The sequence below is a fragment of the Colobus angolensis genome, unplaced genomic scaffold (assembly GCF_000951035.1).
Source record: "Colobus angolensis palliatus isolate OR3802 unplaced genomic scaffold, Cang.pa_1.0 Scaffold152, whole genome shotgun sequence".
Taxonomy (NCBI): domain Eukaryota; kingdom Metazoa; phylum Chordata; class Mammalia; order Primates; family Cercopithecidae; genus Colobus; species Colobus angolensis.
In genome coordinates, this window is record NW_012114622.1 from 5,037,651 (window position 1) to 5,063,370 (window position 25,720).

The window sequence follows — 25,720 nt, forward strand, 5'->3', positions numbered from 1 at the left end:
AAACTCAGCAAATCAGCATATTAATGCCTAAATGTGCTGGGATAGCAACTATTTGTCTTTCCAATATCTCCTGTGCTCCAAAAACAAGTATACTCCCTACTCCAGTTTTTTAAAAAATTCACATTCAATAATTTATAAATGGATAAGAAGTCAAATGCATTTCACTTCTAAATGAACGTTTTCCTAAACCACTTAAAATGTTTTCATGAAGTCAAATCTGTGTTACGTCTACATTTTTTAAAGCCATAATTTCAAAGCTGATTTAACCTTTGTAACTGCCATTTTTAACAGGTAGTATCATCTAATTTATTATTTTTATTTCAATGTCTATCCTGTCAAATATTTAATAATTGGAAAACAAACACTAAGTCCACTGGACTTCCTATTTGAAGTCATCCTTAAGTAAATCAGTTTCAATAAGCCACAACTGCTCTACTGGAAAACATGTAAATGATCATATTTATTCCCCAAATAAGGATACACAACCTATGCTGTATATATATTAGACAGAAATCAGTCAGTCAGACAGAAATCAGTCTGAGGTTATCTCAATATCCTGTAAAAACAAAGTGGCTAGACTAGTTGCTGATACCAAAATGAATTTTAAAATGCTAGCACACATTCTCTGCTCTTACAGTCAGCAGATGTGACAGAACCGTACTTAAGCCTTCACCTAAGTAATACATAATGTTAGGCAAATGCGTTGATTTTAAATATGAGTCAAACAGAAGGCACTGACAACAAAAAGCAAGAATCACCTAAGAAATGTAAAAGAAAACAAAACAAATGAGAAAACACATCACAGTAGCTCCGAGGACAAAAAAGCTTATCAGGTTAGGATAATTTAGAAGAAAACAGTCCAACACAGCATACAATTCTGAGGAAATCACTTTAATTCTGTAAAATGACTGATGTTCACAGTAACAACTCAGAGCCATTAAAAAAAAACCTTAAAATGTATGCTGTTTAAGAGAACAAAGACATACGTTTTTCTATTGAATGAAGTACTCAAAGTAAAACGTCTCAATTAAAATCAGAATATACAGTGGTTGCCCTTCAGAAGATGAACTGTGATAAAGTGCAGTAACATTATGGGCATTATGGTGGCTTTAGATGTGCAACTTTCTTTTCTTTGTAATGACCTCTGCTTGCGATAGACTTGCAACTTTCTATGCTAATCCAGTTCTTAGTTAAGAACCAAAAGAATATCTGATTTTTTCTGCAAGCTATTTTGGCATATTTTCACTTTAATGACTGGAACACTCAAGAAAATGTCCTGATTTCATTTTACTTTAAGTTGTAACTGCCAAAGTAGACAGGTCAGTCTAGTTTCTAGCTCCAATTTGCTAAATGGCCTTGTTCAAGTGACTCAATCTCTCTAGTCCTTAGTTTCTTCATCAGTAAAGTGAAGGAGTTATAGAAGGCATGACATGTTACTAAATAGAATGAGTGTGCTAACAAAATGAAACAAAGAGTTCTTGCATTAGGTCCTGTATCTACATCAATACTGTAACTAGATCTACCTGTATGTACTCTATATTCAAACTATCTCAAACTGTATGTCACTTTACTATATATGTAAGGCCTACAATAAAAGAAATGATAATCATTTCAGAATCTTCCCCAACATTTAATATTGTTACTGTCAGGATATAAACAAATGTATACATGATATGTAACCAGGATATTCTTTAAAACACATTCTCAGCAATGTCATCAAATACTAGAAACAACTCAATGATCTACCAACAGCAGAAAGAATGTATAAATTCTGGCACGTTTAATTCAAAGGGATAATACATAATAACAAAAATGAATGAAATAAAACTACACATAACTACATGGATAACTCTTCAAAACATAATGCTGAGTGAAGGAAGAAAGAATACACAATTCCATAAAGATTAAAAAGAGGCAAAAAAAAAAAAAGTAAACATACTGCTTAGGAATACACCTAAAGTGACAAAATTTGAAATTGTATAAATAATTACCATTAAAGTCATGATACTGGTTACCTCTAAAGAAAAGAAAGTATATCAAGAGTTTCTGGGGTGCCAGTAATACTCTATTATTACAAAGATGCTTGCTAAATATTTAATTTATAATTATTCATTGTATCATATATTTATGTTCCTGTATCATTACATTTTACAACAAAAAGTTATAATTATATACTTTCTAAAATAATACTAATATATTTTTATAAAAAGGAAGGATTCCTTTCTGCTGTCAACAGTTTCCTTGATCTGCATTTCTAATTTTTAATGCAATATTTTAATAATGAAGAAACAAGTTACTATGCCTAATTCTCCACAATCCTAATTAAAAGTGGATTTCAGAGGCTTATTTAATAGCTACAAAATAATACCAGGACTTTAAATAATACAAGATCAGTTATCCTGCTAGATCTTGGCTTAGCAGCTCCATGTTATTTCTGTCTGTTACTCTTTTCAAGAAAATGCATGCTCATTTAAAAAAAAATCCAAATGATATTCAGGTAATAATTTGAGGCATGCTGCATTTCAAAAAATACAATAGCTTAGTCCTGAAGTAGGAAGAAACACACTTTTAACCTTCACACATTTTAAAATAATTTTGGGAGCACTTGTGTATGCATACAACATGAAGGTCCATGACAAGCAAGTCACAGACAATACAGATGAAAACCACACTGTGAGTACTAGAAAACACTATAGCTGGATTATAGCATAGATACACAATGTCTAACGTAAATTATACTGGTGCAGTTTTATATATTTTCTTTGGAAAAACAAAAGTATAGGGAATGGAAATTATTACAGAACACATAATAATACCAGTAAACTAACTTACATTACAAAAAAAAAACCCACACAATTTACAAAATCCTCAAAGGTTCACCATCTAGAAGCATCCTTCAGTGTGTACAGTTATTCCAACTTTTAGATGCCGCTCAACAGGAAGCAGACAATGAAATTTTGAAACAAGACTATCAGTACTTTCATCAGGCTTCAGGTATCAACATGACGGCAATGGTATAGCACCTTTATAATAGTTGCTTTTGTTGCATACTATCGGTATTTGTGAATGCAGCCAAGGATTCCTCTCCTTAGTGGGTCCAACTGACCAGTTATTTGCCCATCTATTAAGTGCCAACTTTACAAAATTACATTGTGTCCAGCAGGGAGCAGCATTACAACAGTCATAAGAGCTAAGTTGAACATGAAACCGACAGAAGAAAAAGGAGGAAAAAGCCCACTTACCATAGGTCTGTCCTATAATTCATACAATTTTTAGGGAAGTTGCAGGGCTTCCAGAAAAAAAAAAATTAAAGCATGTCTCAAAGCATAGGTGGGTGATCCATGATTTCAGGAATCCTAAAGCAGGAAATCAAAATTATATTAGAGAAGGCTTTTTTCAACCATACTGAGTTGAATTAGTAGTATATACTATGACTGAATGACAGTTGTAAAGGTGCATCTTCCTCTTAATGGATCCACGAGATCTTGAATTCACAAATTTGATGAAGCTTTCGGAAAAAATGACTTAAAAAAACAGAGAATATTAAAGTCCTTTATCCATCAGAGAATTTAGGTCAAAGAAGAACATAATAGCTAACAGATTATATGAGATCAACCTAGAAAGAACTATGGTCCAAGAGTTAAATGAGTTGACAGGGCAACCATCAACAGTTCATTAAACTCTTCTAGACTCAGATATAGACAGGATACAAACATTAACTTCTACAGGTCAGCATGAATACCTGAGGTTAATTTTAAGAATAAAAAAGCAGTAGAAAAGCAGAATACAATACTAGTGACATAAGACTAAACCAGATATGTACTGAATATGAGGAATGTGTGTGATACAGTAAAAAAAACCTCATGATCAGTTATAATATGACAAAGGCAAAACAATACGTTTGATACTGACTTGGATGTCAAAACAGGCCTCATAGTCAACTATAATAATTCTATCTCAGTTGTTATAATTAAGAAAAAAAGTTTCATTTTTTATTTTATTTATTTTATATATTATATATATATTTTTGAGACAGAGTCTCGCTCTGTCGCCCAGGCTGGAGTGCTGGGGCATGATCTCGGCTCACTGCAAGTTCCGCCTCCCAGGTTCAGGCCACTCTCCCGCCTCACCCTCCCGGGTAGCTGAGACTACAGGCGCCCACCACCATGTCCAGCTAATTTTTTTGTATTTTTAGTAGAGACGGGGTTTCACCGTGTTAGTCAGGATGCTCTCGATTTCCTGACCTCGTGATCTGCCCACCTCGGCCTCCCAAAGTGCTGGGATTACAGGCATGAGACACGGAGCCCAGCCAAAAAGTTTTATTTTTATTTGGAATGTTAAAGTTTGCTTTGTGTGAGTGTGCGTGTGACTTTTCAGTGACTACCATAAAAAACAAATTTTTGCCTTTAAAACGATATATGCATATTCACTTTTAAATACACATAATTGCATATATCTATATAATATACAATATCACATATCAACATATTATTAATATACAAATAATATAACATTTACTTGAAATTTAATTAATATGTAAAATGGTTCCTATTTTCTGACAAAATGACACAAATAGTTTGCCTTGGGCGAATGATATAAAGAATATGGTTTCACTCTAATAATTACTATCATTTTGACTGAAGCTGAAAGAAACTCTGATATATTAATCTTCTACCCGTTAGCAGTAAACTATTAGTTGCATTACTTATCATCTTTTGCTCTCCTTAGTCTTATCTCTTGCCTTCGCTTTTACGCATTTCACTTTTCTGATAATTCTTCATTTCTGCCAATCTATCTTCCTCCTCTTTTGTAATGCATTTCTGTATCAATCCAAAATTTTAATTCAATCTCCTCTCTTTATGACACTACCACTTTTTTTTTTTCTTTTATCCTGGTACCTTTAAAAATGAGTTTTCTCCTGTAACAACAGTCTGTTTAAATATATCGTTTCATCCACTTACAAGCACCATGCTTGATCTTAAAAATCTTAACAATCTCACATAATTGGAAGACACAACTAAATACACTTAAATTATATTTGTTATTCATAAAAATTTTTCCTCTGAGTTATTTAAGAACTTGCTAAATGTTTTTAAATTTGATCTTGAAACACGCAAAAATTTCAAGGAAATCTAATCTCACACCATCATTCCAAAAAACTGGAGACAACCACTATTCTAATAAAGAGATAATTTAGGATCTTACTACATTGATGTGAATAAATATTGAGTAACCAACTTCTCTAAATCAACAGAACTTTAGAGCTATTTATTCACATATATGTGGGCATGTAATGTACAATATCCACATTTAAAGCAAAGCCACATGCCTGTAATCCCAGCACTTTGGGAGGCCGAGGAGGGTGGATCACGAGGTCAAGAGATCAAGATCATCCTGGCAACATGGTGAAACCCTGTCTCTACTAAGAATACAAAAATTAGTCAGGCATGGTGGGGTGCACCTGTAATCCCAGCTACTCAGGAGGCTGAGGTAAGAGAATCACTTGAACCCAGGAGGCGGAGGTTGCAGTGAGCCGAGATCATACCATTGCACTCCAGCCTGGTGACAGAGTCAGACTCCAGTTAAAAAAAAAAAGAAAAAAAAAGCGGTACATTAAACCCCCTACTTCTAACATATATTATAAAGTCTGAGAAGAAAAGTGATTTTCCTGTTCAGCACTCTCTAACATAAACATTAAAGGTATTAGTAGGTTGTAAAAGAATGTCATAATAATTATTCACAAGCTTTGAAATTTTTTAATATTTGTACATAGATTATACAACACCATTTATAATATAATTACCTAGAAAGAGACTACAGTGAGTTGAGACATGTTCCCCCTTCCTGCCTCCCCTACCCAAATTCATGTTCACCTGGAACCTCAGAACATGACCTTATCTGGAAAAAGGGTCTTTGCAAATGTAATTAAGGACCAATGTGAGATCATATTAGATTAGAAAGGGTCCTAAATCCAATGAGAAAAGAACAACATGAAAATGAAGTCAGCCTGGAGTTACACTGCCTCAGGGCAAGGAATAAAATGCCACCAGAAGCTGTAGAAGCAAGGAAGAATGCCCCCTAGAGTTTTCATAATAAACATGGCCCTGCTGACAACCTGACTTCATATTTTTGACCTCCAAAATTGTGAGACAATTAATCTTTGTGTGTTAAGCCACCAAGTTTTTGTTCATTTGTTATGGTAATTTTAGAGAACTAACAGATTTTCATACCAAAAACTGGAGTGTTGCTGTAATAGATACCTAAAAATAGAAAAACAGAAAAAGCCTAGGTTGCCTTGAAGAAATTTTTGGTAGAAAAAGAAATCTTAAGAAAACTGTGCTGAGGGCTCAGAAGGAAGACAAGAGGTAAAGAAAACTTCTATCACCTTAAAGAATACATATATTATCATGAACAGAATGTTGACAGAAATAGGAACATTAAAAAGGTTTCCAATGAAATCTCAAGAAGGAAATAGTATTAGAAACATGGTATTGGAAAGTAAAGAAAAAGCAGTCCTTGTTGTAAAGTGGCAGAAAACTTGGCTGAAATGGGTTCTACTATGCAGCAAAAAGTAGAATTTGGTAAGCAATTAATTTGAATAGGTAGCTAAGGAGATTTCCAAGCAAAGTGTTAAAGGCGTAGACTGTTTTCTCCGGGCTGCTTATAGTAAAATGTAAGGGAAAAGAGATAAATTGAGGAAGAAATTGTTAAGCAAAGAAAAACCTATGATTTGGAGATTTCTTAACCTATCTAAATTGTAAAAGATGCTAAAAGCAAGCTCTGGAGAAGGGCCAAGGGTGTGGCTGGAAAACCTTTTCTGAAGAGATTAGGTATGTGACAAATAGGTCCAATCAATCTTTTCAGCAGAAGCTAAGAACAGAGATGAGGTTATCCAGGAAGGATCTTTGAAGAATTCCCTTATAATGGCAGAGATCCTCTAGACATACATGGGAGACCCACACATTTTAAAATATTCAGTAAACCATGCTACAAACACATGTGCTGTCACCCAGGCTTTGCTGTTCGGTCTATAAAGAACAGGCAGAGTAGATTTAGTATAATTCTTAAGGGTCTTGGGATTTTCATAATGGTAAATGAGCACTGGCTTCAACTTAAAGTCACCAGTTGCCATTATCCCCTTAGGAGAGTGAGTCTGTCCTGTGAAGCTTCAAAGCCAGGCACTGACTTCTCTCCAGCTATGAAAAGTCCTAATAGCATCTGCTTCCAACAGAAGGCTGTTTAATCTACATTGAAAATGTGTTACTTCGTGTACACACCTAAATCAACTATCTTTGCTAGATATAGGTAACTCCCTGCAGCTCGCCATACACTTATGTTATGGCTTCTTTCCTTAAACCTCATTAATACAAATCTTTCAAATGTTCTTCTGCAGCTTCCTCACCTCTCTCAGCCTTCACAGAATTGAAAAGAAACAGGATCTTACTCTGGATTAGGCTTTCAATCTGCTGTCTTTCAAATGTTCTTCTACAGCTTCCTCACCTCTCTGAGCATTCATAGAATTGAAAAGAAACAGCATCTTACTCTGGATTAGGCTTTGACTTGAAGGAACACTGTGGCTGGTTTGATCCATTAAGACGACTAAAACTTTCTCCATATCAGCAATAAGGTCGTTTCTCTTTCTTATCATTCATGAGTTTATGAACTTTTCCTATTGCATTCATAGCTTAACTGTTTGGCAAGAGGCCTACCTCTTGGCCTGTCTCAGCTTTCAACAAGCCTTTCTTGATAAGCTCAATCATTTCTAGCTTTTGATTTAAAGTGACAAATACGCAATGCTTTCTTTCACTTGAACACTTAAAGACCACTTTAAAGATCACTGCATGGTTAATTGTCCTAATTTCAATATTGTTATGTCTCAGTGACACAATGAAGTGAACAGGGAGTGAATTGGAAGGCCAGAGAAGGAGAGATGGGGGGACAGCTGGTTGACAGAACAGTCAGCACACATACATTTACTGATTAAGTTTACATTCTTATATAGGCACAGTTTCTGATGCCTCAAAACAATTACAATAGCAACATCAAAGATCCTGATCACAGATAATCATCACAGATACAATAATGACGAGAAAGTTTGAAATACTGCAAGAATTACCAAAATGTGACACAGAGACACAAAGTGAGCATGTATACCGCAGGAAAAATGGCACCAACAGACTTGCTAATTGCGGGGTTGTCACAAATCTTCAATTTGTAAAAAATGCAGTTCTTCAAAGCTCGATACAGTGAAGCACAAATAAGATGATGCATGCCTGTAGTTTGTCTATAAAAAATGTTAAGGGATCCTGAAAAGCCAAAATAATTGTATTACTCCATTTTCATGCTGCTATAAAGAACTGCCCAAGACTAGGTAATTTATAAAGAATAGAGGTTTAATTGACTCACAGTTCTGCAGGGCTGGGGAGGCCTCAGGAAACTTACAATCATGGTGGAAGGAGAAGCAAATGCATCCTTCTTCACATGGTGGCAGGAAGGAGAAGTGCTGAGCAAAGAGGGGAAAGCCCCTTATGAAACCATCAGATCTCAGGAGAACTCACTCACTATCACAAGAACAGTATGGGAGTAACCACCCCCACGATTCAATTACCTCCTACCAGTTCCCTTGCACAATATGTGAGGATTATGGAAACTACAATTCAAGATGACATATGGGTGGGGGCATAATCAACCCATATCATTCCACCCCTAGCCCTGCCCAAATTTCATGTCCTCACATTTCAAAGCACAATCATGCCTTTCCAACAGTTCCCTAAAATCTTAGCTCATTCCAGAATTAACCCAAAAGTCCAAGTCCAAAGTCTCATCTCAGACAAGGCCAGTCCCTTCCACCTATGAGCCTGCAAAATCAAAAGCAAGTTAGTTACTTCCTAGATACAATGGGGGTACAAGCATTGGGTAACTACACCCATTCCAAATGGGAGAAATTGCCCAAAACAAAGGGGCTATGGGCCCCATGCAAGTCCACAATCCAACAGAGAAGTCTTTAAACCTTAACATTCCAAAATAATCTCCTTTGACTCCATGTCTCACATCCAGGTCACACTGATGCAAAAGGTGGGCTCCCAAGGCATTGGGCAACTCCGCCTCTATGGCTTTGCAGGGTACAGCTCCCCTCCTGGCTGCTTTCATGGGCTGGCTTTGAGTGTCTGCAGCTTTTCCAGGTGCACAGTGCAAGTTGTAAGTAAATCTACCATTCAGGGATCTGGAGGACCATGGGCCACTTCTCACAGCTCCACTAGGCCGTGCCTGTGGGGACTCTGTGTGGGGGCTTCAACTCCACATTTCCCTTCCTCATTGCTCTAGCAGAAGTTATCCATGAGTGCTCCACCCCTGCAGCAGACTTCTGCCTGGACATCCAGGCATTTCCATATATCCTCTGAAACCTAGGAGGAGGTTCCCACACCTCAATTATTGACTTCTGTGCACCCACAGGCCCGACACCACATGGAAACCACCATGGCTTGGGGCTTGCACCCTCTGAAGCAATGGCCTAAGCTGTACGTTTGACCCTTTAAGCCATGGCAGGAGCTGACACAGCTGGGATGCAGGACACCATACCCCAGGACTGCACAGAACAGGGGTAACCCTGGGCCCTGCCCAGGAAACCATTTTTTCCTTCTAGAGGCCTGTGATGAAAGGGCTGCCATGAAGGTCTCTGACACGTCCTAGAGGCATTTTCCCCATTGTCTTGGTGAGTAACATTGGGCTCCTTGTTACTTATGCAAATTTCTGTAGCTGTCTTGAATTTCTCCCCAGAAAATGAGTTTTTCTTTTCTATCACATAGTCAGGCTGCAAATTTTCCAAACTTTTTTTTTTTTTTTTGAGACGTAGTCTTGCTCTATCCCCCAGACTGGAGTGCAGTGGTGCAATCTAGGCTCACCACAAGCTCTGCCTCCCGGATTTACTCATGCCATTCTCCTGCCTCAGCCTCCTGAGGAGCTGGGAATACAGGCACCCACCACCACGCCCGGCTAATTTTTTGTATTTTTAGTAGAGACAAGGTTTCATCGAGTTAGCCAGGATGGTCTCGATCTCCTGACCTCGACATCCACCTACCTTGGCCTCCCAAAGTGCTGGGATTACAGGCGTGAGGCACCACGCCCAGCCTAAATTTTCCAAACTTTTATGCTCTGTTTCCTCTTGAACACTTTACTGCTTAGAAATTTCTTCCACCAGATACCCTAAATCATCTCTTTCAAGTTCAAAGTTCCACAGATCTCCAGGGTAGTGGCAACATGCCATCAGTCTCTTTGCTAAAGCATAGCAGAGTTACCTTTGCTCCAATTCCTAATAAGTTGCTCATCTCCATCTGAGACCACCTCAGCCATTGACTTCATTGTCCATTATCACTATCAGCATTTTGGTCAAAGCCATTCAACAAGTCTCCAGGAAGTTCCAAACTTTCCCACATCTTCCTGTCTTCTGAGCCTTCCAAGTCTCTAGGAAGTTCCAAACTTTCCTACATTTTCCTGTCTTCTGAGCCCTCGAAACTGTTCCAACCTCTGCCTGTTACCCAGTTCCAAAGTCACTTCCACGTTTTCGGGTATCCGTATAGCAGCGCCCCACTCCCTCAGTACCAAATTACTGTATTAGCCCATTCTCATGCTAGTCTTGGGCATGCACAAAGAACTGCCTGAGACTGGGTAATTTATAAAGAAAAGAGGTTTAGTTGACTTACAGTTCTGAAGGGCTTGGAAGGCCTCAGGAAACTTACAATCACGGCAAAAGGACTTACACACACTGATTTCAAATGTTGATATTATTATTTTAAGCCCTGAGTCAAAATTTAGTACAAAGTTATAGTAAGCAAAAACATGTGGTATTGGTATAATGACAGATCTATAGACCAATGGAATAGAACAAAGAGCACAGAAATAATGTTGACATAAAAGGTCAAATGATTTTTGACAAGGGTGCGCCAAAACCATTTAATGGGGAAAAGGCAGTCTTTTCAACACACGGTATTGAGAAAACTAGGTATCAACATAAAGAAGAATGAAGTTGGACTTTTGTCTTACACCATATAAAATTAACTCAAAATAGATCAAAAACCTAAATGGAAGAGCTAAAACCATACAACACTTGATTGGCCATGATTCACTGGATATGGCAACAAAAACACAGGCCACAAAAGAAATAAAAATACATAAACTGGACTTACTCAAATTAAAAACTTTTGAGCATCAAAAAATACTATCACAAGAAGAAAGTATTTGCATATCATACATCTAATTAAGGGTCAAAGTCTAGAATATATAAAGAACTCCTATAACTCAAAACCCCCCAAAAAACAAAACAAAGCCATTACTCAATTCAAAACCGGCAAAGGTTTTCAAAAGACATCTCTCCAGACAAAGTATATGAATGGCCAATAAGCACATGAAAAGATGTTAAACATCCCTAGTCATTAGGGAAATGCATATCAAAACCACAATAAGATATCACATCATATGCATTAGGATAACTATTACCAAAAAAACAGAAAATAACAAATGTTGGTAATGATGTGGTGAAATTGTAACCCTTCCGCACTCCTGGTGGGAATGCAAAATGGTACAGCCAATCTGGAAAACAGTTTGGTGGTACCTTAAAAAATTAACAATAGAATTTTCATATAATCCAGTAATTCTACTGTATGGTATATACCCAAAGGAAATGAAAACAGATATTCAAACAGATATTTCTATGCCAATATTCGGTGTAGCACTATTTACAATAGCCAAAGGTAGAAACAACCTAAGGGTCTATCAACAGATGAATGGATAAACAAACTGTGATATGTGTGTGTGTGTGTGTGTGTATTATAAATATGTTATCTTATATGTTATAATTTAAAAATGTAATCTGATAAATGATAATCATATATTATAATAGATAATCCTACATATACTACATTATATAATCTGTATAATTTCATATATCTGAGTATATATGATGATGTTATATCATATATCTGATATCATGTATGATCTTATATATTACATAATATAATCATATGATATACATTATATATCATCTGTTATATATGACAATCATATATGATAATCTTATATAAGATTACACATGTTATAGATATATATTATATACATACACACAGATGGTCCCTTAGTAGTGGTTTCACTTACGATTTTCAACCTTATAATGGGTTTATCAGGGTATTAAATACATTTTCAACTAGTATTTTCAACTTAAAATGGGTTTACCAGGACATAACTCCATCATAAGTCAAAGGGCATCTGCAATAGATTATTCAGCCATAAAAAATGAGGTTCTAATATATGATGCAAAATACATGAACTTTGAAAAACATTATGCTAAGTGAAAACTATTATGCAAATATTAACAAAAGAATATTGTATGATTCCACTTATATGAGGAGATTATAAGAAGTTGGCAAACTTATTACACTTATCTACTGAGATAATTATAAAGATATTATACTTATCTTAAAAAGATATTATACTTATCTACCGAGAGTAGAACACAGACACAGGTTATCAGGGGTTGAAACAAGAGAGTATAAAAAGTTACTGCTTCTTGGGTACAATATATCTTTTCTTTTTTTTTTGAGATGGGAGTCTGGCTCTGTTGCCAGGCTGGAGTGCAGTGGCACAATCTCAGCTCACTGCAACCGCTGCCTCCCAGGTTCAAGCAATTCTCCTGCCTCAGCCTCCCACGTAGGTGGGACTATAGGCGCGCGCCACTACATCCAGCTAATTTTTGTGTTTTTAGTAGAGACAGGGTTTCAGCATGTTGGCCAGGATGGTCTCAATCTCTTGACCGTGGGATCCACCCTACTCAGCCTCCCAAAGTGGTGGGAATACAGGCGTGATGATGAATACGTTTTGGAAATAGTGGCAATGATTACACAACATTGTAAGTACTCTTAATGTGACTTCACTATATACTTAAAAATGATGAAAGTAGTGAATTTTATGTTATGTATATTTTTATCACACATACACAAATTTTTTTAAAGGGCTCAAGACCTTGGGCCAGTGCAGAGGGCAGACACAAATACTTCAGTTAGAGAATCAAAACTGGGCTACTGATAAGCAATAAAGTGAACATATTCTAATGCTCAGTGAGAGAAAAATGATCATCATATATGATGATAACCTATTAATTTTCATGTGAGTTGATTTAGGAAATGTTAATAGAAAAAACATAATTTGCTTCATATTTTTAAAAAATTCAACCTTAGAATACCAAATGGACTATAAAATTATTTTCAAATCTTTCATTTTGACTAATGGAAAAATTGTAATACCAAATGACCTTTAATATTATTCTTTGAACCTTTCACTTTGGGGAATAAAAAATATAATAAGCAAAACTATAAAATTAAAATTCTAAAGATCTTAAGAAGCAAATATTTTTAAATTACAAAGGATTCTGTTTCAGCACTGGACAACACTGTTATAAAGTTCTTTAATCTGGGTTGAAACTGAAATTTCTATGCCCTGGAGAAACAGAGAGGTCTAATTTTTTTTGACAGGATTAAGACAGGTCTTATGAAACTCAAAATCTTTCACCTCCCAGCTACATATGTCCCAGTTACTACCTCAATTGCTTTCCCATCACTTTTTCTCACCATATTAATCACTCTGAATATATATACCCATTTTAGTAGGGCAAATATGCTTCATGTTTTATGCTAATATCCATAAACTGGCTACATAAAAAGCTACCTTGAGGAGGAAACTAAGGCTGTATTTGGAATGAAGTGGAAAATAGTGGATAAGAGTATGAATTGTGTAGTCAGACAGCCTAGCTCTATTGTGAATCCTAGATACTCCACTTACGAGCTTTCTGACTTACATAGAATAAGTTACTTATCTCCCCCCTTTTCTTTTTTTGAGACGGAGTCTCGCTGCTCTGTCACCCAGGCTGGAGTGAAGTAGCGCGACCTCTGCTCACTGTAAGCTCCCCCTCCTGGGTTCACGCCACTCTCCTGCCTCAGCCTCCCGAGTAGCTGGGACTACAGGCGCCCGCCACCACGCCCGGCTAATTTTTTGTATTTTTAGTAGAGATGGGGTTTCACCGTGTTAACCAGGATGGTCTTGATCTCCTGACCTTGTGATCCACCCTCCTCGGCCTCCCAAAGTGCTGAGATTACAGGCGTGAGCCACCACGCCTGGCAAGTTACTTATCCTTTATGTGACTCTGTTAATTTCTGAACACACTCATCTATAAAATGTGTGAGGATTAAATAATATATATAAAGCATTCACAACATTACAGAGACTACAATAAGCATTCAACAAAAACATTACTTAATATCATTAGTCACCAATACATCCATGGATAGAGGAGTGGAGATACTAAAGAAGATACTAAAGAATATACTTTACATTTCAGTTTTACCATGTGCCTTCTGATTCAAATATCATGCCTAAATGGGATTCTGGTTCAAAACTGCAGATAAATTTACTGCTACCCTCTTCAAAAACTACACTGAGGGCCGGGAGAGGTGGCTCTCGCCTGTAATCCCAGCACTTTGGGAGGCCAAGGCAGGCGGATCATGAGGTCAGAAGATCGAGACCATCCTGGCTAACATGGTGAAACCCCATCTCTACTAAAAATACAAAAATACTAGCCAGGCATGGTGGCGGGCGCCTGTAGTCCCAGTTACTCAGGAGGCTGAGGCAGGAGAATGGTGTGAACCCAGGAGGTGGAGCTTGCAGTGAGCTGAGATCACGCCACAGTACTCCAGCCTGGACGACAGAGCAAGACTCCATCTCAAAAAGAAAAGAACAACAACAACAACAACAAAACAACAACAAAAACTATACTGAAACAATAGTACGTTTTTAAAAATAAAAGGAAACGCTGAGAAAAGGAGTGAAAGGCACACTACAGATTTTCAAGAATTTCTGGAAGACAGGGCATACAAAATCAGAGTGATAGATTGAAAAGAATGGACTGAATGACAGTCCAGACATAGTTAGCAAAGTATAGTTCACAGGGCAAATCTCCCAGCTCATCACATGCTTTTGCATTTTTTAAATGACTGAAAGAATAAAGAAACAGCATATATTTTGTAACATGTGAAAACTACATGAAATTCAAATTTCAGGTTCTACAAAGTGTTATTTAAACACAGTCATACTCATTTGTTAATGTTATTTTTGGCTACTTTCCCGTGGCAGAGTTAAGAGGTCATATTACCTGCAAAACCTAAAATATTTACCATCTGGTCCCAGAATATGTATGCCCACCCCTAGCCAAGCACAAACACAGGAATGCTTCAGGAAGATGAGACGTTTCTTCCTGTGACTCCAAAGGGGTTCTCAGCTAAATCAGGAGTTCTGGAGGCTAACTGATTAAACAAATAAATAAGTAAGTAAGTAAGTAAAAAAAGTATAATCTGCCTGAGAAGAATTTGGTCTCCAAGTATGGAGGTTGGAGAGCTAGGTTAGGGGCCTCCTTATCTGGCTATTAGAGAAGGACTGGTCTGTGTACTTGCTCCTTGATTATACACATTGAAACAAAGCACACCAATAAATTAAGTCCTACCAACCCACAAGAAAATTAGTCAGTCTTTTTTTTTTTTCATTTAGGCTAAAGATTTGATGAGAAATAAAGAAAGCAAAAACCCACTCCAGTTACTACATTATTCCACCGGTCCTTTACTTATCGACATGAATAAACAGCCAACATTTAAGGAAACCATGAGCATGAGAAAGAAGGTCCATAATGAAAATAACTAATCTGAATAAGCAACCCTGGACAAATCAGAGGTAATTCAGGGAGGAAAAAAAAATTATATGCCTCTGTAAAACAAGAGACGTATAATTAAAAGAACAGAGTTTAAACATAAAATATATGCCTGTCCTCTACCACCTTCTCCCATTCACAAAAAATAGAAAAGGCGGAGAAAAAGTTGAAGAGGAACAATCCAAAGGAGTATAATCTTCCTAAACTTTCAGGAAAAGACACTCCTGTCTCCTCTCCAAAAATCTATTACACACACACACACACACACACACACACACACACATATACACACACTCCCCAAAAGGAGGGTGTTGAAAGGACACAGGGAACACAGGGCAAATGAAATAAAAATACATATAGCTGTAGACACATTTTTTTCTTTTTAATCTAGAGCAGAGGTTGCCAAATTAGGGCCCATGAGTCAAATTCTGCAAATTCTGCAGACTCTGTTTTAGCAAATAAAGTTTTACTGGGACACAGTTGGGCTCATTCATTTACATGTTATCTGTGACTGCTTTTGTGCTCTCACAGCAGAGTTGAAAAGTTGTAATAGAGACCATATGGACCACAAGGCCTAAAATATTTACTATTTGGTCTTTTATAGAAAAAGGTTGCCAAAGCTTGATCTAGAGCTGTGTGATTTAATATAGTACAAACTAGCCATATGTAGCTGTTTAAATAAATAACTTAAAACAACTAAAATTAAATAAGATTAAAATTCAGTTCCTCTGTCATATCAGTCACATTTTAAGTACTCTATAATCACATGTGTTTAATGACTATTGTACTGGACAGTGTAGATACAGAATACTTCCATCAACATAGTAGGTTCTACTGGACAGGGCTCATCTGGATATTACAATAGATTATCATAACTGCATTTTAATTATTGCTTTAACAATTGCTACACTGAAAAAACATACCTAAGGGCTACAGTCTGAATGTGTCCCCCAAAAACCATGTGTTGGAAATTTAATTCCCAGTGCAGTAGTGTTGAGAGGTGAGGCCAAATAGGAGGTGGTTAGGTCTGAGGGCTCCACCCTAATGCATGGATTAATGCAAATTATAAATAGGATTGAGGCTAAGAGTTGACTCTTGTTTTCTCTCGCCCTCTCTCAGGCCCCTCCACTATGTGATAACACAGTAAGGACACCCTCGCCAGATACCAGCCCCTCAATCTTGGACTTCCTAGTTTCCTGAATTGTGAGCCAATAAATTTCTGTTCATCACAAATGACCCAGTCTCAGGTAGTCTGTTACAGCAGCACAGAACGGAATAAGACACTCAGAGAAGCAGGAAGAAGAAATACATTCAGAAAAAGACAGAAATTAGGGGTTTTAGAAATGAAAATAATGGCCAAGTATGGTGGCTCATGCGTGTAATCCCAGAACTTTGGGAGGCCAAGGCAGGTGGATCACTCGAGGCCAGGAGTTGGAGCCCAGCCTGGCCAAAACAGTGAAACCCCATCTCTATAAATAAATAAATAAATAGCTGGACATGGTAACACATGCTTGTAATCCCAGCTATTTGGGAGGCTGAGGCATGAGAATTACTTGAACCTGGGAGGTAGGGGTTACAGTGAGCCAAGATCATGCCACTGAACTCCAGCCTGGGCAACAGAGTGAGACTCTGTATCAAAACAAAACAACACAAAACAAAACAAAAGAAATGAAAATAACTAATGCATAAATCAAATACCTTGGTGTATGAAAATACCACTGAAACAGATATCTTTAAAGTCCTTTAAAGTACTTCAAAGTCAGAGAGAAAAAATGCGAACTGAGAGAAAATTCAAAGATGTAGTACTACAAATGAGCAACTAAATTTGAACATAGATGTGCAATAGATTATAAAATAATTCAAGGTTGAGAACGTAATGAATGCTATCACATTTGAAAGTAATAATAAAGTTTCCTAAGAAAACACATTCAAAAAGAGGTAGAATAATTATATAGAACAAGAGCCACTAGTAATTTTATAAATTGTGTAATAAATGGATCCAATTTGGTTCTGAGTTAATGAAAATAATGCTTGCTAGGATATCTAACTTTCATCTTATCCTGCAAGAAACTCATTAAAACATACTTCATATTCAGACAAACTGAGAAACAGTAGTCAAAATAATAAATTTCACTCTAACACTACCCATTGGTTCAGGATTTATTTATTTCTTTAGAGAGTAGCTTCAGGAGCCTGTGGGACCCTTCAGGCAAAATCAGTAGATGTGATTTTTTCATATGGAATAGTTTTAAATATTTGGCCTACTCCCAGGCTTCCATAATTATTCAAACTGAAGGGAAATTGATCACATCTCAGCAGAAATGTCCACGATAATTAGAACATCACACACGCTTTGATTAACACAGTAGCTTTATGTCTATGAGACTCTGGTTGACACGTAAAAGGAACACCAGTCAGCCATTACTTAATTCCTCATGTTGGCTACATGCAAATATGAAGAAAAGTCCCAAACCGAATGACACACAAATGTTGGCCCATTCTCTGAAATTTCTTTTTCTTTTTTTGCTAAAAATTTTAATGTTTTTGTGTTGATCATTAAATACATCTTATTTGCCTTTATTTTTTCTTGTAGATAGATTTACTTGACAGATCTCCTTGAACTAAAACCCTTGGACACACTTACCCTATTACACTGCACATTCTAAGACATGCCTATACAATGGCTTTTTAAGTTTTAATTCAAATACCCCAGTTTTACTAAAATTATGATGAATATAAGTACTCATTTGCCCTGATCAGTCCCAGCTTACTCCTGCTTTCCTGGCATCCAATATAATTCAGTATTTCAGCACTTTCAAAAGTGTCCTAAATAATTCACGGACCAAAGAGAAAATCAAAAGAAAAATTAGTAAATATTTTGAAATAAATGACGAAAACATAAAATGCCATAAGTTATAGGAGCAGCTAGTGCACACCCTTAACTACATACGGTCTATTAGAAAAGGCAAAAAATCAATAAATTAAGCTTTTAGTATAAGAAGAAGAAACAAACAAAACCTCAGCAAAACAAAGGAATGTAGAAGGAAACAAATGATAAATAAATAGTAATTGATTAAATAGAAAGCAGAAAATAAAGACTGAGAAAAACCAATAAAGCCAAATTTGAGTTTGTTTTAAAGATTAAGTGGAAAATCCCTAGCAATATTAACAATGAAGAAAAAAAAGGAAAAGAAACTCATTGTCAATTGCTGATATTTATTTACCAGCAATAAATAAAAGAAGAAATCACTACAGTCACAAAAGGATAATAAGAGCTCATTGCAGTATGGCAAAGTAAGCTTATAACAGACCAATCCTACCATAGATAACAACTATAAACTCTGAACAAAACACAAAAATCAATTACGTGAAGGCTCTACAGATTTAATAGAAGCAAACAGATTTTGCTGGGTAGTCAAACTTAGGTAAGAAGGAATTGCCACAGGGTAAGTTTCCCATTTTTACTGATTTAACCTGAGGTCAACACAGTACAATGTGGCTAAAATTCTGAGAGAAAGAAAGCCAGCCTCCTGAAGAACCTGAAGACGCACACTAACCAATGGAAAGTCCAGAAAGAAATCTGCCTAATTTATGTGTGACTTCATTTATTAAAAAAGTGATGATGCAATATAGCAAGAAAAGAATCATTTTTTCAATAAATGGTGCTAGGTCAATAGGATACCAACATAGGAAAACAAACGCATCTTTACCACTGCCTCACACCAAACACAAAAAAGTCAATTCCAACAAAGTACAGACATAAATATTTAAAAGTAAAACATCAGGGTTTTAGGAAAAACAACATGGAGATCATCTTCAAAATTATGGAGTAGGCAAACATAGCCATAAAGCACTAGCCACAAAGAAAAAATTGTTAAGTCAGAATATATTTTGACTGAAATCAAAAGACAAGAAAATGAAAAGGCAAGCTACAGACTGATAGAAGATATTTGTAATTAGTTTATTTGAAAACTAACTCTTATCCAAAATATAAAAGAACTCCTACAAATCTACGGGAGAGAGGCAGACAATCCAAATCTGTAAAATTAAAAAATATAGATAGACCCTTTCACAACAGAGGTTACCCAAGCGGCCAATAAGCATATAAATGGGTGCTCAATTTCATCAGTCCAAATCCAAATGACAATGCCACACCACAACCCTCTTAGAATAGCTGAAATGAAAAGAAAGAAAAATACTGTGTTGATGGGATGAGAAGTAACAACAATTCCCAAATACTCCTGGGAAGAGTATAAACTGGTACAATTGCATTGAAGAAACGACCACAAAAGGGAAACTATCCAAATCCCTTTTAACAGTAGAACAGATAATGAATTATAGTACATTTATATAATACTATACAGGAATAAGAATAGATCAGCCACAACGATACACATTAACAAGGATCATTTCCCAAAAATAATGTTAAGCAAAAGAAGTCAAACATGGAATCTAATAGTAGATCCAATGGAATCTAATAGTTGATCTCATAGAAGTAGAGAGTATAACAAAAGTGGAAAAGTAGAAAAACAGGTAAAAGAAATCTGTGGTGCTACAACTCAGGACTATAGTTTCTCTTTGTGAGTATAAAGACAGGAAGGAGGCAAAAAAGGAATTACCAGAGGTTGAGGAACTCCCTCTGTGTAGACATGACCTTAATATTCATTCCTTCAATCATGCTGCCAGAATACCAGCAGGCCCAGTAGTGAACCTTCACAGTATCTCTGCTATATACTTTACCTGCACAGACACAACAGTGACATGGACTCCAGGGCTAGGGAAGCCACTGAAGAAACAACTGAAGAGGTGTCCACTTGTATCAGAAGGTGCTAGTTGCCTACCATGTTCATTATATGTTTTCTGGTATATCTCAAATTGGTTTCCTGCAGGATTTACAACAGTCAATCAAGGAAGTTATGGGAAACATTGTGGATATGGAGAAAAAAAAAAAAAAAATGTCGGGAGGGAACAGTTGTTTAAGATAGGGATCTTGGAGAAATTCAACAGCTAATAGACACCACACCAGAGGAATTAACAGAAGATGACTTGATGGAGATGAATGCTTCCACACCAGTGCCAGATGATAAGAAAGAAGAAGAAGCAGTGCCAGAAAACAAACTGACATTAGGCAATCTGGCAGAAGTCTTCCATTTATTCAAGACTACTTTGACTTCTTCTGACATGGACCCCTCCTATAACACAGATACTGTAACTAAAGCAAACCATGGAAGAAGAATTGGTACTGTACAAAAACATTTTTTGAGAGTTGAAAAACCAAAAGACAAATTAGCATGTATTCCCATAAAGCTATATTGAGTGGGTCTACCTGTCCTGCCTCCCCTACCACCTTCTCCATCTCTGGCACCCTTGAGACTACAATACCAACCCCTCCTCTTCCTTCTTCTCCTCAGCCTACTCAACATGAAGAAAATAAGAACAAAGACCTGTATAATGATCCACTTCCACTTAATGTATGGCAAATATATTTTCTTCCGACGATTTGCTTAACATTTTCTTTTCTCCAGCTTACTTTATGGTAAGAATGCAGTACATAATATATATAATACACAAATTATGTGTTAAACCACAGATGTTATTGGTACAGCTTCCAGTAGTCAAAAATAGACCATTAGCAGTTAAGCTTGGGAGGAGTCAAAAGTTACATGTGCGTTTTCAACTACACGGGTGTGGGGGTCAGCACCCCCACCCCTGATCCCCACATTGTTCAAGGATCAACTGTACTTTACTAACCAGTTTACCCATCTATCTTCCCCAACTGTGAACTCAAAGAGTACAGAGACAGTATTTTTTTTTCTCCTGTAAACTGAGCTCTGTTGCACTTCCTAGAATTTAGTATGTCCTTCATAAAGAATTAATTAATTAATAACACACCTAAATATATAACTTTTTTTTTTGAGACGGAGTCTCGTTGTGTCGCCCAGGCTGGAGTACAGTGGTGTGATCTCCGCTCACTGCAAGCTCCGCCTCCTGGGTTCATGCCATTCTCCTGCCTCAGTCTCCCAAGCAGCTGGGACAACAGGCACCCGCCCCCAACGCCTGGCTAATTTTTTTTTGTATTTTTTAGTAGAGACGGGGTTTCACCATGTTAGCCAGGATGGTCTCGATCTTTCGTTTTCCCAAGATGATGATAGTGGTGCTTTGTTTGCCTCATTACTAGAACTGAAGAATTATTTTCCAACTTCGACTTGGATTATAATTCTGGAAAGATGATCTATATACATACCAAAGTATTCATGAAATTAGGATATATATCTGGTATAACACTATCATAGGATAAATATGCTTTTTTTTTGTATTTAACTAAATACAGTAGGAAACAAGGGAATATGTAGTATAGAAGCCTATCATTACGTTAAGTGAAATAAGCCAGACACAGAAAGACAAATATCACATGATCTTACTCATAGGTGGAATCTAATAGTTAATCTCACAGAGAGTATAATAGTGTTTACCAGAGGCCAGGATGGTTGGCAGGGCGATGGAGAGAATTTGGTCAAGGACACATAATTTCAGTTAGATAGGAGGAATAAATTTCAAGAAATCTATTATATAACATGAATTTATAGCAAGCTGGCTATAATGATGATACATTGTATTCTTTAAAAAAATGTAAAGAGTGTAAATGTTATGTACTCTTACCACAAAAATGATAACTATGTGAGGTAATGCATTGCTAATTAGATAGATTTAACCATTCCAGAATGTACATACACTTCATAGCATCATGAGGTACACAAAACAATGCTATCTGTCAAAAAATAATTATTATATGTAGTATTTCAAAAAGTTCACAGCATCAAAAATATTTGTAGGGGTGCGGGAACGGAGAGCATCAGGAAGAATAGTTAGTGGATGCTGGGCTTAATACCTAGGTGGTGGGTTGATCTGTGCAGCAAACCACCACAGTACACATTTACCTGCACATCCTGCACATGAAGCCCAGAACCTAAAATAAAAGTTGAAGAAAAAAAATATTCAAATAGTTTCTATCTGATATTGGACTGCTTTGTCACTTTTTGTTTTGGTCTTCCTAGTGCTTATTTACTACAGGACAAAATTAGCACATACTATTTAAATGTGTTCATTTTAAGTACTATGTTGTTTTCTATGTGTTTATTTTATCTTCTCCAGATGAGACCATTTTTATTACCATAGGTCTAAAAATGACAAGATTAAGTCCAAACAGACACTAATCACTCAACAGCTATTTATTGAGTAACTTAAAGATTCAATATGAAAGCAACCTTGATCAAAGCTTTCCAGTTGATACATTGTGAAACAGGGTTTTTTCCCAAACATGGTTCTAAAACACAAGCAAACAAACAAAAATCTTCCCCAAATGAAAAACTCCAGTCACTATTTAACAATACTAATTTCAATTTATCAAATAAAATCAGCCCAAAAATTTCAACAGGTCAGTGAGATTTACAACAATTGGATGGCAAGAATTTCAATGAGGTTTGGCTCTAATTAAAAGGTATCACAGATCACTGTCAAAAGTCAATAACTCAGTAGGGTAGTAATGATCTGGGAGTTCTTTTTAATTTAGACATTTGTCAATCATGGTTGCCTTTAAACATCACTTACCCACTGTACCTGTTCAGTTTTGAGAAAAAATTTAAATACAAAAATACAACTCAAAATACATGTTTTTTCCACACATAAAATTCGTATTTTAGTAATAAACTCTCGATTCAGGGTTCACAAAATAAAGTAGGTGTACTTCTAATTCTTCCTAGCAGCTTTTTTGGGGAAAGAAACCCTAAGTATTTTCTGTTGTTTGCAGCTCCTTTAACAGCAAACGACAATTAAATATGTGAACAAGGTTGTCAGAGTAACACTTGTCATTTACACCGCTTAGGACAGACATTCAAGACTTCCAGAAACACTAATTAAAATTAACAAAAGCTTCTTATTGGAACTTGTCAGAGGTATACTTTGTCAGACACTGGAAAACCACAAAGTTCAAGAGTTTTCGCTCTAAGATTTAAATCCAAACCACCTACCAGAAGGCACTAGCGAACTAAGCCCGGACGCTCAGCAACCAACTTATTAAGGTAAGGGATCCCATCCTTTCCGTATAACACAAAATTAAGAAAAAGACATCGTGGAGAACACGGAGTGAATTTTCTGTCAGAAATCAGAAGATAAATGAGCAGGAAAAAAGTCTCTCCTCACACACTGCGGAGAAAGGTGCAAGCTACTACCAATTGCTTGAGAAGCCCTAAGGATTTATCGGTTCACCAACCTTTTCTTTAACTCAGTGTGAATGAAGACACTCAAAAGGAGAAGAACGTTACGTGATATTACCTACCTCGGGCCCCAAAGAACCCTGAAGACCCTCAAACAGGACACAGGTGGGCCTTTCTCACCTGGGCCCCGCCGAAGTCGACCGTCCTTACGTAGAGCGCACTTTTCAGCAATACGCCTTCCCATTGGTTGGCTCGGGAGGGACGTCTCAGTCCTATTGGTTACGAGAGCCGCGGTTGGGGCGAGGAGGCGGGAGTTTGGGACTGGTTCTGACAGGCCGGTGGTTTGCGTTCCCAGAGTTCCTATTGGGTTAACACTGCAGGCTCTAAGATGGCGGCAGTGGCAACCTGCGGCAGTGGCGTGGGGACTACTGGGTCTGCAGTGGCGACAGCCAGCAAGAGCAATGTCACCAGTTTCCAGAGGAGGGGTCCTAGAGCCAGCGGGACCAACGACAGCGGCCCTCGACTGGTGTCCATTGCGGGCACGCGACCGTCGGTGCGGAATGGACAGCTGCTGGTATCAACCGGGCTCCCAGCCCTGGACCAGCTCTTAGGTCGGTTCAGAGCGGAGATCTGGGCTCAACCGAGGGGAAACTTAGGGAGGGGACCTGTCGGGGAAGCCACTTTGACCCCACATCTCTCTCTGACCTCTAAACCTTCGGAGGAGGAGACAATAGCCTAGTCTGATTGAGATGGAGGGGAATACGGGTTGTGTGGAGACTTCTGAGTGCTGTTAACTAAACATGTTTTATTGCCCCCGCTCTCTATTTCGTTCCCAGCCCTCCAACCCCTTTTCAGATTACGGCGGAATTCGTACATGCTTTTTACCCTGAAATGCTTTCTCGTCAAGGGAAGACATTAATTTATGGAGATGGGCTTTCATTCAGGATACCTCCCTTCTGCTGTCTCCAGGCAGCTCACGGTTTAGACTAACTACAAAAGTTTGTATAATTGTGGGAGACAGGCTTCATTAGAAGATGGTGGAAAAAAATGATTTCCCCTCTTTGACCGTCAGACTGCCTATTCTCTGGTTATCAATCTTAAAACATTTTGGTTTTAAGAGAGCGTATATGTTAAAGGCTTATGTTGACACGTAATCCTTATAAAGTATTTAGAGCCTGACGTTGATACTTAGATAGTCATACTCATGTCTGCGTTAAATCTGTGTATGTATTTTTTGTTTATTTTTTCTATATACATTTTGCTTCCCAGTATTGATTACTAGTACATTCCATTCGACATCTCTAAATTTAACTCACATTTTAACAAGGAAAGGAAGTCTAGTTCTTCGGCTTTCCTTTAAAATCTCTGGAATTTTTTATGAGAAGCCTGCTGAAGAATATGCTGGTTTCATAACTATTATATTGAAAGGATTGACCAGATTAGGTTGGTAGGACAGATTTGCTGTGTTAATAAAGCTTCTAGATTAATTTCTATCTGAATGCTGTTTCATTAAAACCCTTCTGTGTTTACATATCATAACTTTTTTCATAGTGTATGATATGTGTCTGAAATCTTGTACACTTTCATAAAATATAGCTGTCATTGCTTGTTCTTATACTTCGCTTGACATTTCTTTCGGTTATTTTCCCCTCAAAATAGGCTTTCCATAGGTTTAGTGCAGAGAAAATAAGAAGACAAGCAACCTATGAGAAAGAGTATGGCTTCTTGGTTCTGTCATTTCATTTCCCAGTTATTTTTACATAGG

General features: G+C 37.1%; 2 protein-coding genes across 5 annotated transcripts in view; one reads left to right on the forward strand and one right to left on the reverse strand.

Annotated features, from left to right (window-relative positions):
- Nucleotides 1-24,187, reverse strand: part of IMMP1L (IMP1 inner mitochondrial membrane peptidase-like (S. cerevisiae)) — a 75,438-nt gene extending 51,251 nt beyond the window's left edge. The window contains exon 1 of one of the 2 annotated variants that reach the window (XM_011936332.1): nucleotides 24,078-24,187. The gene's annotated coding sequence lies outside the window, so the exon portion shown is untranslated. The remainder of the gene's footprint in view (nucleotides 1-24,077) is intronic. The other variant, XM_011936333.1, reaches the window with a different exon arrangement.
- A 106-nt stretch (nucleotides 24,188-24,293) lies between these two features.
- The window catches only part of ELP4 (elongator acetyltransferase complex subunit 4), a 281,026-nt gene continuing 279,599 nt past the window's right edge, over nucleotides 24,294-25,720 (forward strand). For all 3 annotated transcript variants that reach the window (XR_001001145.1, XM_011936337.1, XM_011936338.1), the window contains exon 1: nucleotides 24,294-24,566. Coding sequence is in view for 2 of the 3 variants with exons in the window: in XM_011936337.1 (XP_011791727.1) it covers nucleotides 24,344-24,566 (223 nt within the window). In the remaining variant the exon portion in view is untranslated. The remainder of the gene's footprint in view (nucleotides 24,567-25,720) is intronic.